Below are 20589 nucleotides of genomic sequence, written 5' to 3' on the forward strand. Positions count from 1 at the left end.
CTTGAGTAGGTTCAAGCGAAAAAGAAACCCTTAAGTTATGCTTTTATTCAGATAGATGGACAAATCAAATCTAAAGATGGAAAATCACAAATGAAGATGGGAAAACAAATGTCAAAACTTGCACTTGTGAAATCAGAAAATAACACAAATGAAAAATTAAAATAAAAACATCTGGAATGATTAGGATCAAAACAAAATAGCATGTCATTGCCTTTCAACACATAATTTCTGATTTTAACCTCTTTTTAGCCACCACTGTTTAATCAAAAGAAAGACTAAACATAGGTCTTACAGAACAAAAATTGGTTGTGGCAGACTATACCTTGATCAATATTGGGCTTTCATGCTTCAAAAAGTTTAAAAGAATTTCATTGAACAGTTGGTAGGCAACTCACACCAGCCTTAGATGTAACCTAATCTAATTAGAATGTAAACCGAATGTGATTAAATAATAACATCAAAATCAAGATCAACGGATTTTTCAGCTTAACAAAATCAAACTTGTAAAATCAGTAATACATGTGGAACCAAGAAGTTTATGTTGAGATTTTATGCACATATAGAGAAAATGAGATTATACCTGACCTAGACATAAGAGAGATGCAAAGCAATATCCCTATCTTCAACTGGTTCAACGATTTTTTTAGCAAATAGAAAAGGAGTGGGGAAGCATACATCTTCATTGCAACCAACAAAAATGAGATTATACACGACCTAGACATAAGAGAAAAAAAGAGTGGGGAAGCATACATCTATCGAACACTTATGTGGAGGCGATGGAGCTCAGTGGTGGTAGATTCAATATTGTATAGCCTAAATCCAAAGAAATTTTGTGAGGATTAGGGTTTAGATCAAAATATATGGAGTGGTCTCTTCGATTTAATGGGATTACACTTGACGACGAGCGGTTGAACATTATATGATTTCCTGATTTTACGGGATTCATTGAAATTGGAATTTAAGAATACACCGAGTTCTAAAACATTTGAACTGGATCTACAACGTAAGGGCAGAGCAGGAATTTCACATAGATGATTTGAACAGGAAAATTAGATGGCAAAAATCTACTTATTTATTAGATCAGGGGATAACAAAGGGTGAGAAGGGGTCATCTTTTTGTACGCCATTGGTAATGATATTCTTTGGTGGGTGATCCATAAACAAAACCAAAGCACGAGCAAGCTAAGACATCCCCGGATCCATGATCTCCATCTCCATCAAAATCTCATTTAAGCCGTGATTGAGTCAACGAAGCCCCAATTGTCAAAGTCTGACGATAAATAAGAACATCATCTTTTTGGCCCAAGAGCATAGTTTATTTACTATAAATGGGCCATCAAAATGTTTCTTTCTTTTACATACTCAATCTCTATGCAAGAACATTGGCATTTATTTGATACATGGAACCAACCAAAAAGACTAATAAGTAGGTCTTCGAGATTCTCACCATAGAAAGTTCCCTTGCTTGTCTAAACAAAAAACATCTCAAATTGTAATTGCTTGTACGAAATATGGCCCTATTTTTTTCAAGAAAAATGAAAAACTAACAAGCTTGAAGATTTAAATGCAAAAACAACGAAAACCCATCGATTCATCAACAATTCACAATACAAAACCTCAAAGTTGAGAAATAATGTCGGGAAAAACAAAATCCCTCTATATCCGAAACTTATTCTTCGCTGGCATTTATCAAAAACGCCTTTTCGAAATCCTCAATTTATCAACGACTCAAGTAAAAGATTCGCCATCATCCTATACTTATATTATAAACCCAAAATTTGACTCCAAAAAAAAAAAAATTAAGCACCACCAGAACCATACTTCTTTCCGAACACAATAACCTGAAGTTTATCATACCCAGCAAGAACACCAGCACCAGCCACAGCACGTAAAATGTTGGCACCAGCACCCTTGAAGAGTGACTTGGCGCCTTCATTTTTCAGAATTTGAGTAAAAGCGTCAAGAGAACTCTTGTACTTAACAGCTTCACCTGACGTCATCATCATTCTTCTTCTGACTGTGTCAATCGGATATGATGCGAGTCCAGCACCATTAGTAATCAGCCATCCGAGACCAAAACTAGCAAAGAAACTGTCTTGCAAATTTCCAGTCAAAAGAACCGGTTTCAAGGAATCATACATTCCGAAGTACAACCCACGATAAACAATGATTCCGACACACGAAATATTAAACCCACGATATAACCCAGCAATTCCATCCGAAGCCAATGTCTTCTTGTAAACATCCACCAACCCATTAAACTGCCTCTCCCCACCTTTCTTAGCAGCTTTAGCATCGTTAGCTAAACGAGTCCTCGCATAATCCAAAGAGTAGACGAACAAAAGGGAGGAGGCACCGGCGGCACCACCAGACCCTAGGTTTCCGGCGAACCACTTCCAGTACCCATCACGATCTTTCTTGAAGTTAAACAGCCTCTTGAAGTAGTCTTTGAAAGCAAAGTTAAGTGCTTGAGTAGGGAAATAACGAATGACGTTAGCTGTGTTTCCTCTCCATAAAGAACCGAATCCTTCTTCTTTGATTGTTCTTGAAAAGCATTCTCCGATTCCTTTGTAGGGTTCAGAAAGACGCCCGGTTTTGATCATTTCGTCTTGGTTTTGGATCAGGAGTTTGACTCGTTCGATTGGGGCGGCGGCGGTTTTGGAAACGGCGGCGGAAACACCGCCCATGAGGAAGTCGATGGCGAATCCGGCGAAGCCTTTTTCTGATGGGGCTTGGATGAAAACAGGGGAGGGGTTTGTGATTGCGAATCCAGTGTTTGTGTAGTTTCCGTATGTGAATTGTCTTGTGGAGGGTCTCTGGAATGATCCATAACGGGATCGGAGATCTTGGGAGAGGTGGAGTTGGGTGGTGAATTTGGAAATGGTTGATGAATGCTGGTTTTGATCGGCCATTGTTTTGAAATCAAAACCTGGAAGATTAAACAAATCATATACGATTGTCAAATTAAAGGATTTGAATTAATATGAACAAATCAACAAAATCATGCAAGTTTCCATTCACATCAAAACTTAACTATTTTATATCAAAAGTTAACAGGGGTAATATTGTGACTTTTTAACTACAGTATGTTAAGATCTCCAAAATAAGGGTGAATATTTTCAGTTCACATAAACAGCAGAAGCGATTTGATTCGTCAACCTGTAAACTTCTAGGATACAACTCGGAAAAGCTCAGAAGCATGTAAAATTAAGCATCTGATTTCAAAACGACTAGTAAATGATGCGTCGTTATAAAAAATGTCTGGAATACGAAACCAAAATTCATCAGATTTTTTATTTTGACATCATGAAGCTTGCCACCTTTAAGGCGATAAAAATCATATGAAATTTTGCTAAAAAAATCGATCAATAATTTCTGGAAACATTCTGCCTAGTGGAATATCGAATATACGAACAGATCTAAAGCTAAGCATCGAAACAATATGAATCAACTTATAAGTAAACATGAATAGACCTTGAACCAAGTATTGAAACAATACGAATGATAAATCAACTAACAGATGCACATCGAATACATCTACCAAGGCAGATCTATTTTAGAAAAGCAAAGTACAGATAACAAACTACACAGTAGATCGAGAACATCATGTAGAAAATTGCATAAAAATTTTGCGAAATTAACATCTAGAATTTCAGTATGAACCTAACAATACTTTTTGAGACAAAAAACCGATCATACCGGCGGCGAAACGGCGGAGAAAATGCAATGTGAAAAGGGAAAGAGAGAATACCTCAGCGATTTGCTGAATGCTCGGAGAGAATAACGAGGAGATATGGTGCGAAGCCAAGTGACGATCTCGTAATGCTCAATGGAGCAGTATATATAATTGGGGATTGACCTGCGACTGCGAAGGATTAGATTATGGAGGAGCATTCGAGTGCTTCGCGGGTGTATTGTATTTGGAATCGAGTATTTGATCCAACGGTGAGGATTGTGTATTGGGAAAGATCGGCGGTGGGGAGATGATGTTCTCGAAGTAGTGGAGTTTGAAATTATCGATATTGTCTATTTTTGTAAACGCAGTATTTTGACAAAAAAATATTTTAATAATTTTATTTCACTGCGTGATTTAGGTTTTAGATTGTTCCGTCAACGATTGTGACCAATTTTTTTAATAATGTTTTTGACTTTTTGGAAAAACGGTAAAAGAAATATTTAAAAATTTTAAAAAGTTGTAAGTTGGTTGTATTTAGAAAGGTATTCAAAAATTTATAAAAAAAATTAACTTTAGGGTAAAATTTTAAGATCAAAATCCAAATTAAAATTCTAATGAAAAATAGAAATTTGGAATTTGATAGCATGTTATACCTAACAGGTCCAAAAACTATTATTTCACAGTTTCTTTTTCGATGTAATAAAGACACTAGAGAATTCACCTTTTCCAAACACAATATTAACCATTGTTTATACTTATTTTGTGTAAAAGTGGTATATATAAATATTATTTGATAGTTTGGTGCCTTTATAACTAACATGTCTCGAAAAGTCTAAATAATTTAATTGATTTTTATAAATATTTTGAAATCAAAAGCCCTTTTGCGATCATCAAACGAGCAACTCATGGGAAATATGGCGGGTCCATGCTTCCAAATGGATCCCAATAGATAGTGTCCACTGCACCGACCACCCCCATGTTACTTGGAAGGGTCGATATTAATCGAAGTTTTGTGGCCAGTTAATAAAAATGCCTTTTGTGTACTTTTTATATGTTATCTTATAATAATCAATAATTCAATACATTAAAATAATTAACATTATTCTCATCGAATCGGTCAATATCATTTGTTCGAAACTTCTTATTCTCCATCAAACAATCAATGCGTTACTTTGCAAAACGAGGTTGTCATATGGTATATCAAACCTCGATTACAACATCTAAGTAATATTTTATTACTTTTAACCTTGTGACTACATATTAACTAAGCTGCAATCGTCTACTTGATATATTTTATTAAATTATAAAAGTATTCTTCTTTAATTGTATGTGTTTGTTTTTTCTAAAACTGATACATTAAACAACCAAAATCTTTTTTTTTTTTTGGAAACAATGAATAACTTATATAAAATCATAAACCAGCATTAGCAAGATGTTAAGCCTTAAGGTAAAGAGTAAAACAAAAAATGAAAAATAGGAGAAAAAAAAAACCCAAGGTACAAAAATGTGTAAAAATTACATAGGAAAACAACTCCATTCCGTCCAGCTTATAGACCTCATACCCATGTATTTGCACCATTCATATGTTTGAGAAATGACAGCATCTATAGTTTTTGTTGGAGATATCGTGATTTTCTTGAAAATTTTATTATTCCTTAATATCCAAATGTTCAAAGTATCGCATAGAATATCATAATTAAAGTCTATTTTTTCTGGAGACAGTTCCCCCATGAGTCAGCAAAATCAATGAACTCCTGTAATGTTTTGAATTGAATATTTTGTAGTCCACACCACTTAAAAATCAAGTAATATACATTTTTGGAAAAATCATAGTCCACCAATACATGATTAGTAGATTCCACATGTATCCCACAAAGCTGACAATTGGAGGATTGGACTATAATACCCTAGTGCCTTCGATTTTATATGACTCAAAGTCAGGTGCGAAGTAATTAGTCATATTTGTAAAGTAGCTCTATTTCTATTTAGGGAGTGAAGGCTAAAAATGGCTTTATGAATCGTTCCGTTCGGTAATCTTTCCATTACAGCCCTCCAAATAAAGCATTTAACTTTCAGTGGGATAAGTTTTGACCGACATATCTTGTATCCCTACACTTGATTTTGCTGAGAATCCACCAACCTTCTCATGATACTCCCTAAGTAAGTTCTATTTGGATTAAGATTGAACCAAAAACCAATATTTGAGGGAGGACAAAATTCGATTGAACCAAATAGAAGGTAGAAATTGTGTGGTTCAGTCACAGACACATCATCCGTTGGCAAGTATTTCCATTGCCATGTGAATCAATTGTTTCCCAGTCTCTCCATGAGCGTACTTACAGTTTGAGCTGGGAATGAGAGAAAACAATCTATTTGGTGTCAATGTCAAGCTTGCTGAGATTTTTTATTGCCTTGGAAATGTTGCCCCATACCCCTCTTGCGTCTTTTCTCACTAGGTAATTAGATGCTTGTTTTTTCAGATTATGTATGCTTTCTATGCTATCAATCCATAAACACCCAACTTTATTATTTAGTCATGACCACCACTTTGTGAGTAATGCCAAGTTTTGAGCTTTTAATGTCCCCACACCGAGGCCTCCTTCCTTTGTATCTACCACCACTTTACACCATTCAACCCAATGTATTTTACTTTTCTCACCAGTGCCACCCCATAAGAATCTACATCTTAATTTTTCAAGATAATCCAAGATACCTTGTAGAGCCTTGAATAAGGATAGGTAGTAAGTTAGTAGACTTCCAATAACTGATTTTATGGGTGTCAGCCTACCCCCAAAATGACAAGGTATTTGCTTTCCAAGATGAGAGTTTTAACTGAAATTTCTTAACTATAGGCTTCCAGTTTTTTTTAGTAACATGTTGGCACCGACAGGTACTCTGAGATATGTGAAGGGAAGAGAACTCTTCAAGTAATCAAGAATTTAGGTCGTGTTTTGTAATTCAGTATCTGAGGTGAATATACCAAACAAGCGAGACTTATGGAAATTTACTTTTAGACCATATGAGATTTGGAAATACCTGAGAATGCGAGACAAATTTTGTATGCTGCCACAATCCCAATTGCTTATAAATATCACATTGTTTGCATATAATAAATGGGAGATGGTTGGCCCAGAATGAGGAAGTTTGACACCCTGTATCAAAGACTTGTCGCAGGCACCCTTTATGCAACGTGTAAACCCTCCATGGCTAGTATGAAAAGAAATGGTGAAAGTGGGTATCCTTGTCACACCCCCTCATGATTGGGAATTTGTCTGTGGGTACACCATTTACTAAGATTGACGCTCTTGAGCTGGATAGGCACCTGATGATATATGGTCCATTAGCATGGCCTAGACTGCTCTAGCACGCCAGTCGGGCCTGGCTCGCTCCTGCCAGCCCTGCCTGGTGTTCCCTTGCCAACCTTGATGGGGAATCTCCCGCCGGCCCGACCTGGCGCTCCCTTGCCAGTCCTGCTGGGGACTTTCCTGACACTCCCTTTCCTGGTGCGCGCCCGCCAGCCTTTCCTGGGGCGCGCTCGCCAGCCACACTCGACGCCTTCAGCGGCCTTGCCCAACTCCTTGCTAGTTGGGCCTGAATTGGGTTGGCCCAAGGCATGCCCTAATTCCCTTGACCTAGTTGCCCCCTATAAATAAAATAGTGCCTCCTCCATGAAGGAGGACCTTTCCCCTAGACCTTGGCCCTAGGACCTTTCCCCTAGACTCTTCCTCATAGCTCAGCCGCTACCCACCGCCGTCAGCCACCATACACCACCACCAGCACCAAGATGGTTATCTCCAACTATTGAGGACCATCTCAGATCTATCAGCTGATCTAACTTGACCGTCAGAGTCCGCTCCCGGGGCACAGTCCATGGGGCGACTCTAACGACTTTGCATTGTGATGTCCAGATCTCCGCCGCAACAAAAGACCCGAAGACTCGTCGGAGGTCGATGTCGCATCAGCAACCATGAACCCAATTTCGCCATTTACTCCCAAATGACATTTGTTCAATCACCAAATCAAGATATCCCTAATTTATAGTATCAAATGCCTTCGTGAAATCAACTTTGAAGACAAAAATTTGTTTCTTGAAATTCTTAGCCCATGTAATTAATTGTTCAAGTAGGTCGTCAAGAATGGTTCTATCGTTGATGTATGCAGATTGCACCTCATCTACAATTGAACCAATAACATCTTTCAAACGATTGGCAAGAATTTTAGATGTGATCTTGTATATGTATCGTATGAGACTTATTGGTCTGTAGTCATATAGAGTAATTAGGCCTTTTACTTTCAGTACCAATGTAATGAACGAAGAGTTACACCCCAGAGAGATATTACTAGTGGCCTCAAAGTGTTTAATGAATATTATAATATAATCCCATCCCCAAACAAATTTTTTAATTTCATCTATCGAGAACCCATCGGTACCCAAAGCTTTCTCAGATCCACATCCCCAAGCAGCTTTTTTAATTTCATCTATCGAGAATCCATCGAGACCCAGAGCTTTCTCAGATCCACATCCCCAACACAGCTTTTTTAATTTCATCTATCGAGAACCCATCAGGACCCAGAGCTTTCTCAGATCCACATCCACAAACAATGTGTTTAATTTCATCTATCAAGAATGAAGTCTCTAGTGTTGAGCTTTGGTCGGGTTGAAGCGTTATGAATAATGGACTAATTAGTTTCGGTCTATCGGGCTGTAACGCACACAGATTCGAGCTAGTCAATTTAGAGACGATAAGCGTCACTATTTAGAATAAATAATATTAACTAAGTTGTAGTATATGTCACAAGGTTTCCGTACATATAAAAGAATGCCGAAATCCAAGTTATAACGAAGAAGTTATGACATGTCGAAGTTTCGCAACAAAACCAGCACGGCAACGGGAATCATAAAAAGCGAGTTTAAGACAAAGTACTTTTTAGCTTTAGGGGTCTAAATTAAAGTTGCAGAGTGTGTCTCCACCTACGCGTGGATATAAAGAATGTCAAAAACGGATCTCGTATGCAAAAGTTATGACCTTCCGAAGATGCAACTGTCTAAGAGCATGACACGTGTCAGAAACCCTAATCTGACTGGACTCACGACGTGAGCATGATTTCTCACGATGTGAGAAGTAAAACGGACACTAATCAAGCCTAGAAAACACTTGGGAAGTCTACGGGATGACTCTTAAAAGCTCACGAGCCTAGAAAACACCTGGGAAGTCTACTAGATGACTCTTAAAAGCTCGCGACATGAGCTTATCATTCTCACGACGTGAGAAGTCGTCCGGACACGTTTCGGAGCTATAAACGCAAATGGAAAGTCGACGGGGTGAGTAGGCATGGCTCACGACATGAGCAATGAATTCTCACAACGCGAGAGGCCAAAATCAGCCTATAAATAGCAAATTCGACCATTTCATTCTTGACACCAAAAACTCTTTCCTCTCTCTGATTTGCTAAATTTGTTTCCCTTCCCAAGCCTAAAAACGACGAACCGCTGACCGTTTCTAGTTAGATTCTATCAAAACACGCTTCAAGTGAGTGCATAGTTACTTTCATCTTACACATAGATATGAAGTATGATATGTGTATTTTTTATATATATTTTTATGCACTTTATCTTAATATGTTGGCCTTATTTATTCTCTTTTAGAACTAAAAAGTACTCATAATGCTTTGAATTATGTTTTGCAGCTATTCGTTGTCGATAAAGCACAAAAGAAAAGACTGAAGCAGAAACCGGGCTTAGAAGCTAAAAGTAATTAAGAAAGCTGGAGCAACAAGTACGCCCAGCGTAAATAGCAATTACGCCCCGCGTAACGACCAAATTGAATTACGCCCCGCGTAACGACCAAATTGAATTACGCCCCGCGTAACTTAAGGGTACGCCCCGCGTAATGGCTGGCCTCGGATAAGTTCAATCGCGTAGTAATCCTTAGTACGCTCAGCGTAATCCGACTTACGCCCAGCGTACGTAAGTCGGCTACAAAGGTTATAAAAGTCGATTTTCAGCTAACCAGGAGGGGGGATTCGACTACCAACTTAATTTAGTCGATATTAAACTTCTGTTAAGCCGTTTTAAGGGTCTAGAATGCGGCCGGAAGGCCGTTAAGCTAACGGGAGCGAAGATCGGAAGGGTTGGAGAGCGGATACGTGTCGGTAATCATATGGGTTGCTAACGTGACCATGTTTAGCATTCCATTGTGGTACTTTTTTGTATTCAGTTTCTGATTTGGGTGTAAAAACCTTTTATTTTGTGTTTATGATTGAATGAAGCTTTGATTATTAGACTAATTGCTATATTGAATTGTTTATTTATGTTTAATTTATTTTGCCAAGCTTGTTAAAAGATCCTTATGTGTTAATGATGATTATTTTCTGTTAATTGTTAAGTGAATTGAGTTGTGTGAACACCTGCTTGATTGCTTGTCTCTTATGATTTTGATGACCATCGAGATTATAAGTCTAGGAATAACGAATGTGAAACTAGGATTAACTTGAGAATAAGTAAATTAATGTGTGAGCCTTGTTTGATGACCATCAACAAGAGGTTAAATTGAATTAGTAATTTGATTAACTATATTTACAAGTCTTGCTTGATACGAACTGAACACTAGGAAGCATGTTAGTTTAATCAACTGATCACTGTTTGAATTGACTTGTTTGCTAAAGGATTAGTTATAGTGAACGCGAATCTAATCATTTTAGGAATCGGTGAATATGAATAAATGAATTTGTGTATGCAATTGTCTATGTTTTTAAGGTGTAATTTATCTAAACCAAAGTACCCGAAGAGATGTGCTTTCCTGTTAGTTTATCGAGAGTTGTTAATTGTTAGTTTGAGATTTATTAAACCATTTTCTTTATTATTTTCGTGTGACCTGTAACCTATAATCAAATATATTAAATTAATCCACCGTTCCCTGTGATCGACACCCGACTTACCTAAGCTATATTGTAATCTGACTAGGTACACTGCCTATAAGTGCATAGATAGTCTAAGTTTGTTAGGTTATAAATATTAAAATTAGTGGGTACTTTTGTGCACATGAAAGTATTTAATATAAATTACATGCTATGTGTGCATATTATTTGTGTTCCTGATATCTATGCTGGATGAATGATTTATACATGTTTTAAATGATTTAAACTGTATATGTATTTTATATCTACGAATATGTTGGGTAGAACATGAGTAGATAAATAATGAGGGATGAAAGATGATATAGATGAATATTGGCAGTTGCACCATAACCCGTAAGTGTTTTTGATTTACGTGTTCACCAGATGTACTCTAAATATCCTGGCAGCTGCACCTAAAGGATATTATCGGCAGCTGAGCCTAATAGAGAACATCATAATCTTGGCAGTTGCGCCTAAAGGATAATATCGCTAGTTGCGCCTAATAGAGAATGTCATAATCCTGGCAGATTTGCCTAAGTGATAATATTGGCAGTTGTGCCTAATAGATAACATTGGCAGTTGTGCCATAGGCAACGATCGACTTCATGCCTATTCCTTATGAGAATCCTTAGGAATGAAAAAACTGAATGATAGATGATTCTTAGGGTAGATCCTTAAGAAATAAAGAAGATAATGGGGATGGGTAATTGGGTTGATTGTTTGATGATTAAACATAATAATTATATTATTGTGGGTTGAAAACCCTATGTACTCACCAGGTTTCCCAATCTGGCCCACTCAGTTTTGTAACGTCCGAAAATTTAAACCAATTTAAAACATTTTATTTCATTCAAAAACCATTAAGTTCATACATCTTGTTTTCAAAATAGTTTAAACATCAGAGTATCCCCCAGAACCATATCACATAGATCATAAAACATGAGGAACAGTACGATCACGCCTTCGCCTTGCCACGATCTCTTGAAGCACCTGAAACAATAAACCACAACTGTAAGTCCGAAAGCTTAGTGAGTTCCCCCAAAGTACCCATACACACATAAACATACACATACAGCAAAGAGCAACATACTATGGGTCCAATCAACCTTCCGGTTGGAATACCCCTGGCCCTCAACCATCGGGTTGGAATGCCTACATACTACGAGCCCAATCATCCTGCAAGGATGGAATACTCTCGGCCCACAACCATCGGGTTGGAATGCCCATACACCTATACGTACAACAATAACTATATGGGTCCACTCATCTCACAAGATGGAATACCCCAGGCCCCTCAACCATCGAGTTGGAATGCCAACATAATATGAGTCCAATCATCCTACCGAGATGGAATACTCTTGGCCCACAACCATCGGGTTGGAATGCCCCACTCATATACATACAGTAACTACTACTACTATGGGTCCGATCATCCCTCAGGATGGAATACCCCAGGCCCCTCAACCATCGGGTTGGAATGCCAACCTACTATGAGTCCAATCATCCTGCCGGGATGGAATACTCCTGACCCACAACCATCGGGTTGGAATGCCCCACACTAGCAAACATGCACACATAACAAGCAACCACATAATACTCTACATAACCAACATACTAGGGCCCTATCATCCTATCGGGATGGAATACCCTCTGCTACTTCTCAACATACATAACCCGCATGTAACCTCCTACTAGCGTACATAAGGCAAGACCAACTACATGTCTATAAATAACCACTACCCAACTACCAGGGCGATGATCCAATAGAACTAGCCATCACTTAACTATCCATTCCTCTAGGATACTAAGCTAACAAGGCATATCCTTATATCATTATCCTATCTACCAGGATACTAGAAAGCATATCATCACATAACATAACAAGCTCTAAAAAACAATTCAAAGGGTCGGCCTTAGTGCCTTAGACCCTTGAGTACAGTGAGGATAACTCACCTAAAATGAACAACCGAACCACGGAAGACCACACCCGAAGCACTGCTCCAAACTCCAACACCTATTGCCATCAACGGACCATTGACATAAATAACCAATCACCATAACACTCTTGGAGGTCAAAGTCAAAGTCCAGGCTAAAGTCAAACTTCCTGACTGACCCTACTCACCGAGTTAACTCGTTGACTCGTCGAGTCCTTAAACTCTAAAAACTCTTAGTACACGACTCAACTCGTCGAGTCCAATGATCTCCAAGTCCCATCCTACTCAACTCACAAAGTCACCCCTCGACTCACTGATTCGAGGCTCTAACCAAAAGAGGTTAGGGTTCCGCGACCAGACTCACCGAGTCCAAGACAATCTTCAACAGACTCGCCGAGTTGTTCTTCTAACTCACCGAGTCCATGCTCATGTTCATACAACTAGTTGAGTACACCCATGTGACTTGCCGAGTCTCTCCAGTTCTCAATCCATACAGTGGCTTTTCGAGCCATGCAGGGACTCCAATCCATAGATCCACTCTTCTACAGTCTAACCCTCACATAAAGTTGCAAACTTTACGTGAAACCAAGGAACTATAGGCCCAAAACACTCTAGGGCTTGGGTTTATGACAAAGGGGCTTCACCAACAACTCTTATATAGAAGCTTTATGACATTTTGGACCATCACAAGTCTAGATCTGAAGTAGCAACCTCGGATCTAAACCTCTAACTCGAAATAGCTCTCAAATATACCAAAAATGCCCCAAATCTCAAATGATAATAGATCTAGATGAAAAAGAGCCCAAGAAACAGATTATTACCTCCAATATAAGCTCCAACTAAAGTAGATCCCGGATCTACACCACTCCTTTGCAGCAAGCCTCTTGATCTTCAAGCCCTTTTCCAAGATTTTCTCCTCCAAAGCTCTATTCTCTCTATTAATGGAAGCTCACTCGATTCTAGGGTTTCTGGATCTCAAAAGGGTAGCCAAGAGGCTGAGGGTGGGTTATAATGTGCTTTATATAGGGCACAACCCCCGGGATTAGGGTTTTCTCTCTTCAGCACCAACTCGTCGAGTACAAGCTGCCGACTCGGCGAGTTGGCCATTTAAACCGCGACAAAATCACGCTCCGACTCAGCGAGTAAGTAGACCTACTCATCGAGTCCTTTTCCTAAATTTACACTTTTGGCCCTTCATTGAACATTTGTAATTTGGGGTGTTACAAGCTTATTTGTATCACAGGTGTCGACATGAAGCTACATTACACTGAGATATTAAAAGAGATGTAGATCACTAGTGTAAATGAAAGTAAAGTCTGTTTATGTTTATGTTTTTGTATTGACGATGACATCCCAATGTTTTGAAAATGAATAAAAAATACATTTCTTCGGAAATGCTTTGATAACGTATTTATCATGTTTTTCTGGGAACACATACCACAACACTTTTCTTTAAAAGGGTACTCTGATTTTTAAAATAAAGTATAAACAAATCGGTCTTTTCTGGCCCTGAATTTGGGGATGTCACACGGGCCAAGGTTCATGAAACTTTATACTAAAGAAATCAAACACCTATTTTTTATGTTTTTCAGTTCGGATGACCACACTCATTTATGATTAATCCGTGAATTATGTTCTTCCTTTGATTATTTTTCAACATCTCGAGGAAGAACCGGGTGTTTTCATCACCATCACTAATCCATTTAACTTTAGCTTTTCGTTGTAAGTCAAGTTTAGCTACGAGCTCTAATTCCTGAATTTTGACTTTACTTTCTCTCCATGTAGTAATTTTCAAGTCAGTGAGCTTACGTGTTTCGATTGCCACACCCAACTCATCCACCAATTCACGAATCCTTTTAAGGGCAGCACATTCTTTTTTAACTTCTACCGATCTCCATTATTTTAAAGTGCCCTTAAGATTTTCAAGTTTCATCTGCAAGTACTTATCTGGAACTCCAAATCCATGAAAGTTATTCCATGCGTTGTCAAATACATTGTTGAAATCCTTGTTTAGCATCCAGGATTTAAAAAACGGAAAGGAGGGGCCAAAATCAGTAATAGATGGTTTGAGTAAGACTGAACAATGGTCTGAGTGTTCACGAGGTAATGCAGTGACAAAAAGGGAGGTTGATTCCAAACAGAATTCTGACAAACGAGAAAATGGTCTAGTTTGCTCATTTTCAAACTATGGTCCCTGAGATATGTAAATTTTCTTCCACCAAGTTTGTATTCGTGTAGACCTTCTTTGGCTATGAAATTATTGACATCGAAAGCAATGTAATGACGGAAACCGGAATTGAATCTTTCATTGGCATACCTCACGGCGTTAAAATCACCAAAGAACACCCATGTCCCATCTAAACTCCTTTTAAGCTCAATCAACTCCTTCCAAAGATTTCTTTTATCTGTAATGAACTTATGACCATATACATTTACAAGAATTGTGATGTCAGAAACACCCACCCAATGTCTATGAGTAGCAATGTAATATCTAGAGGATATTGTATGTACTTTACGAAATAAAGTAATATCCCATATGTTCATGAGACCACCTGAACTTCATGTTGGGTTAACGAAGTCACAATCAAAATTTGAAGATCCCCGACGTCTAAATAATTCAATTGTGTTATAATCTGCTACTCTTGTTTCTTGAATCCCCATGAAATCTACTTTGTGTATTCTTTTAAGCTTGCGAATCCATTCAATTTTACGTAATTCGCCAATCCCCCTTATGTTTAGAGTCATGATAATCATTGGAGAACTGAAGTGCCACTATCACCAACAAATGTTTCATCTAGAAGCTCATAATTCTTACCAATCTGAAAGCCCACTTCGTTTCTTGTCCATATTGCGTTATTGATCTCCTGTGAGAAGGAGCTGACCTCATCATTAGAGTTACAACTAAGTGAATCAGGGTTTGAGATCGATTTGTTTAGGTCAAGTGATACAAACTCGGAAATCATAGGACCTGGTATATAATTACATCCATAGTGTTTTATATGAATTTAATAGAAAAATACCTAAATGTTTCAATTTTATATTGATATTCCATCATTGGTTTCTTTTGCTAAAATTTGTGTTATTTTTCTTGTTAGTGGATCCTTTAGTTTTGGGGTGAGCGCGGTACGGTTCGGTGCAATTATTAGTCAAAACCTCACGATTAACCGCAAATGCGGTTAATCCATTTTCAAAACTGTTTGGTGCGGTTATGTTTGCCGTGCGGTTAGACGGTTATTTTTACGGTGCGGTTTTGTTTTTTCTGTATTGCGGTTATTAACCGCATGGATTTGGTGCAGTTATTTTGTGTGGTTTTTAACCACAGTTTAGAGCTCAAACGGTTTTAAGAGTTCAAACATAATACTTGTAATTAAAAAAAACATAATGTATAAGACAATTAACTTAAATCACAAACAATTAATATCTTAAAAACGTCAAATCAATAATAATTAACAATAAATTTTTTAAAATTGTCTAATTTCATCATTTTTCAAAGTTAAACATAACAAAAAACTATACTTTTGTCTTATAATATTTTATTCATCATTCATTCATGAAACTTGTCTTATTTTTAGTATTTAATTATTAATAATTAATAAAAAAAAGTTGTATATAATATATGCGGTGCGGTGCCGTTTTTTTGCGATTTTTGAAAAACATAAAACCTCACCATCGGTTTGTATTATGGTTGCGGTTTATACGGTTTTTGCGGTTAATTTTAGTTGCGATGCAGAGGGGAAGTCAAATAAAGATAATGTGAGGTTAGACTTGAGAGACTTAATTCTTATCGATGTTGTAACTTGAGGTAGTAAAAATCAGGATAAATGATCAATGAGTATTTTAGGAACTAGTTTCAAAAAAAATTTATGTGTTTGTCGACAATGTTCATGGTCATATTTTTGGTTTATCTTCTTTCTACTTTATTGCTAATAGATCTTTTCACATGTTTGTTGGTTTTTGACTTTGTCATAATAATTATAAACATGGAGAGGAAAGAGAAAATCAATTGAAACCAGATAATGATCATCTGACGAATAAATCATAGAACCATATGGTGTTGTAATCAAATTACTTACAGTGAAATGTGCTCCTTGTATAGGGTTGAATGTCTAATGGGTAAGATTATGATATAACGATAAAATGCAGAACGATCTAATCAACCTCGTAATATATATTCAACTGCATTATAAATCCTTCCGAAACAAGAAGCTCTAGGTGTTGTTTGTTTTTTCTGAGACAAAATGTCTGCAGTCTGCGGACCACATCTGTAAATCTCTGCAGCAGAAAAGGTGGACCAAACGTCTACAGTCTGCAAAAAGAAGACTGTTTGTTTTTTTAATATCTGCAGACTATTAAAATAAACTAAAATCTAAATAAACTTATTTTTTTAAACTAAAAAATGATTTTTTAATATATTTATGACTTTGTTATAAATAATTAACACATCTAAATAGACTTTTATGTATTATTGTATAAAAATTGAAAATAAAAATGGTACAAATTAACGTATATATTTGATAAAAACCAACAATTTTGGTTGCAAAGTTATGCCTAAAGATTGTAATTAGGAATCAAAGAATTTGATATATAAATGAATGAAAAAAAAAAAACTTCGATTTTTTCAATTAAATCAATTAAAAACGTGCAATAATTATTTTTTCTAAGAAATTAACGATGCTTTATTAAATGATATTTTATAAAATTTGGGACAAAAAATATGACAATATATTATTATTATTTTTTTATATTTTATATAAACAACTTCAACGACCATTATTGTAATAAATTTTTATTTATAAATTTGTTAAAAATATCATGTTTGTGTCGCCGAACTTTTTTTTTAAGTATTGTAACTTTTTTTTTTCAAATTGTTTATCACTAATAAAGTTGGAATAAATATAAATTTAAAAAAAAAACTATAAAAAATAAAGTATATGTGTTTTTTTAGGCTAGAAGATGTTTGAAGATGTTAGAAGACTTTGGTCCACACCTGCGTCAAGAAGAGAGTGCGCAGACATTTTTAAGTCTGCGGTCTTCAAAAAAACAAACAGTATGCGAAGGCTAATGTTTGCGCGTGGTCTGCACCGTGCAGACAGAAGAGGCCAGGAAGATATGCGGACAAAAACAAACACCACCCTAGAATTCATTCAAGTGGATTCAAAAAAGACATGTGTGCAGGACGTCGTGTTGATTTTTATGGGTCATGTGCAAAAATAAAAAATGGGTGCCTAAATATGATTTTGTATATATAAGAAAACATTAATATTACAATAAATTGATAAATATTATAAAATAATTAAAACAAAATAAAAGCAATACGATAAATATTATAAAAACGATCCAAACAAAAAAAAATAATACGACTTAATGGCCTAATAAATTGGTTTAGAGAAGAAAAATAGATGTAATTGCCTTCGCGATTTGCCGTCCAAGGTAAAGAATTGAAATTGTACTTATGGTTTGCATTTGCGAACTGCCAACTGAAGGGAAAAAAAGACGTAATATGGCACTTAATGGACTCATGAATTGGTTAATGAGGTCTTCCAAAAAGTAGTCTTTCCTTAATGAGGTCTTCCAAAACTTGAAAGCCTTGCAAAATAACTTACCCGCCACTTTTATAAAAAAACATAAATAAATAAATAAAATGTAACGCCCGCAGATCCTGACTAGTCAATTTAAAGACGATAAGCATCAAAAATAAGTTTTTGATGGAAGATTATTTAGTAGGATTAATCTTAACCAAGTTGTAGTATATGTTACAAGAGTTCCATACATATAAATAACGCCGAAATCCGAGTTATGACGAAGAAGTTATGACGAAGAAGTTATGACCCGTCGAAGTTTTACGGCAAAACCGACACGGTACCGGGAGACGTAAATAGTGAATTTACGGTAGAAGACTTTTTAGACTTAGTGATCTAAACAAAATTTTTAGCATACGTTAAACCGAGAACATACAAAAAAAGAACGTCCAAATCTAACTTCGTATGAGGAAGTTATGAATTTTCTAAGATTTGGCATAACAGTGTACGACCCGAAACTCGAATTTTAGTTCGAGCGGTTTTTGGCCTACGCGACCTAAATGAGAGTTGAAGATCTCATTAATAGGAACTCAACGGTAAAAAGACAGACGAAAACGGAGTCCGTATGCAGAAGTTATGAATTTTACGCAGACATTTAACAGTATAATTTCCTCCTACTGTTAAATTTAAGATCGGTTGAGAATTAGTCGACGGAGTCTAAATGAAAATTTTAGATCTTGTTTTTACCTACGCGTGGATATAAAGAATGTTGAGAGTAGAGCTCGTATGTTAAAGATATGGACGAAACTTGGTCCCTACATTTCGAGCGCGATAAATTCGATACAATTTTGTAAATCTGAGATAGAATGAGAATTAGCTGATGACGTCTAAATGAAAGTTGTAGTACTCGTAAATACCAACACGTGGATATAAAGAACGTCAAAAATGGAGTTCGTATGAACGAGTTACAAATTATAATAGCATATCTATGTATTAAAATAAAGTATAAATCATATATACGTACACATATATATACAAATGTATATATCATTAGAAAGGTATCGACGATGCGGTTATTATAAGACTAGTTTTGAGTACTTTCGAAATTAGTTTAGTACAAATATCGTTAAATCTATTTAAAATAGTATTATGAAGGGGTGTTTAGTCGTTTATATAACTATAAGGTCATTAAGTAATTATGGAGAGTAGTTTTTGTCAATTCAATTACTATAAATAAGAGGCTTGGACTCTCATATTTCTTTCATCATTCTCTTGATTCAAGAGTCTTTCTCTTCTTATCCCCCCCCCCCCCCCCCAACATTTCGGTCCCTCATGATTCGAATTCTCTTTCTGTAGTTTTAGTATAGTAAGGTGAGCGCTAAAGCGCTACATGAATCTTTCTTAGAAAGATTCAGCGATGAAGTTATGCCCCTGTAGAGCCCGACTCCTAGCTAAAACCCCCTTGTAAGTAAGTTATGCTTACTCTATTTTAATATAGCTTATATTTAAAATTAGTATTGTTATTATCAACTTATAATAAATATTTGAGTTATTATTATGACTTATATAAGTGTCGTTATAATACCTTTTTAACTACTCACGGTACGGGGAATCTGGTTTAAAGGGCCGCATAGGATTGTTAGATTTCAGAAGTGTATATGCCAAAATGGTCCTGCCCTCCGGTGTTTTATGTCTGGCCCCTTTCTGTACATAATGGTTGGAAAGTATTGTTTAAATGTTTATATAATAATAATAATAATAATAATAATAATAATAATAATAAGACTAATAATTTGTCACGGTAAATATTAGACTAAAATCTAGTGGTAATAATACTAGGTTTCGTCGAATGAAATTATTTTAAAGTAAACGAAGCGCAGTCCGAGTACCGAGTCACCACCTTATCAAGTGAGTGCATAGTCCCTTTCATGAACATGATTTTAATACAAGTATTGATTGAAGTATTAATTATATGTTTATGTGCGAGTTAATTGATGTTGCCTGAAATACGTGTTAAAGAACATACCTAATTATATATGATGATTTAGGATAAAGAGTAAACCTAAATTAATTATGAGGAATATTGGGTATTAATTTCTTACAAGTACGAGTGAGTTATACTCAGAGAATAGAACTTTAGTATATGTCATTGATCCGGGAGTATGGATTAGACATAGTCATTGTCCCTAGTCCGAGAGTATGTATTGGACATAGTCAACTGTCATTAATCCGGGAGTATGGATTAAAACATAGTCAGTTGTCCTTAATCTGGGAGTACGGATTAAGACATAGTCAGTCGTCCTTTGTCCGGGAGTATGGATAGGACATAGTCATTTGTCGTTAATCCGGGAGAATGGATTTACACATAGACACTTGTCCCTAATCCGAGAGTATGGAATGGGCACAATTATTGATCCGAGAGCATGAATTAGATCCGAGAGTATGGGTTAAATAACATGTAAAATATAAGGTCCAGGAGTATGGATAGTCTAGTTGTAAGGATTAACAGGGTGGGGTAAGATTTGGTTATATATATATATATATATATATATATATATATAT

General features: G+C 36.4%; 1 protein-coding gene across 2 annotated transcripts; it reads right to left on the reverse strand.

Annotated features, from left to right (window-relative positions):
- Positions 1–1565: 1565 nt before the first annotated feature.
- Positions 1566–3880, reverse strand: LOC145058922 (ADP/ATP translocase 1, mitochondrial). 2 transcript variants are annotated; one of them, XM_079006806.1, is made up of 2 exons: positions 3752–3880; positions 1566–2929 (listed from the first exon to the last, which is right to left on the reverse strand). In XM_079006806.1, the coding sequence occupies exon 2, from the start codon at positions 2910–2912 to the stop codon at positions 1800–1802; it is 1113 nt and encodes a 370-aa protein (XP_078862932.1). In that variant the 5' UTR covers positions 2913–2929; positions 3752–3880; the 3' UTR covers positions 1566–1799. The 2 variants fall into 2 exon arrangements, with proteins under 2 accessions (XP_078862932.1, XP_078862933.1); XM_079006807.1 differs by having other exon boundaries at positions 3700–3777.
- Between the last annotated feature and the right edge of the window lie 16709 nt (positions 3881–20589).

This window comes from Lactuca serriola, chromosome 6 (genome assembly GCF_051521515.1).
Source record: "Lactuca serriola cultivar US96UC23 chromosome 6, Lser_US96UC23_V15, whole genome shotgun sequence".
In the NCBI taxonomy this organism is placed as follows: Eukaryota; Viridiplantae; Streptophyta; class Magnoliopsida; order Asterales; family Asteraceae; genus Lactuca; species Lactuca serriola.

What these genes read in the sequence shown, in the direction of transcription:
- LOC145058922 (XM_079006806.1), bottom strand. Translation starts at nt 2,912, where the DNA reads ATGGCCGATCAAAACCAGCATTCATCAACCATTTCCAAATTCACCACC.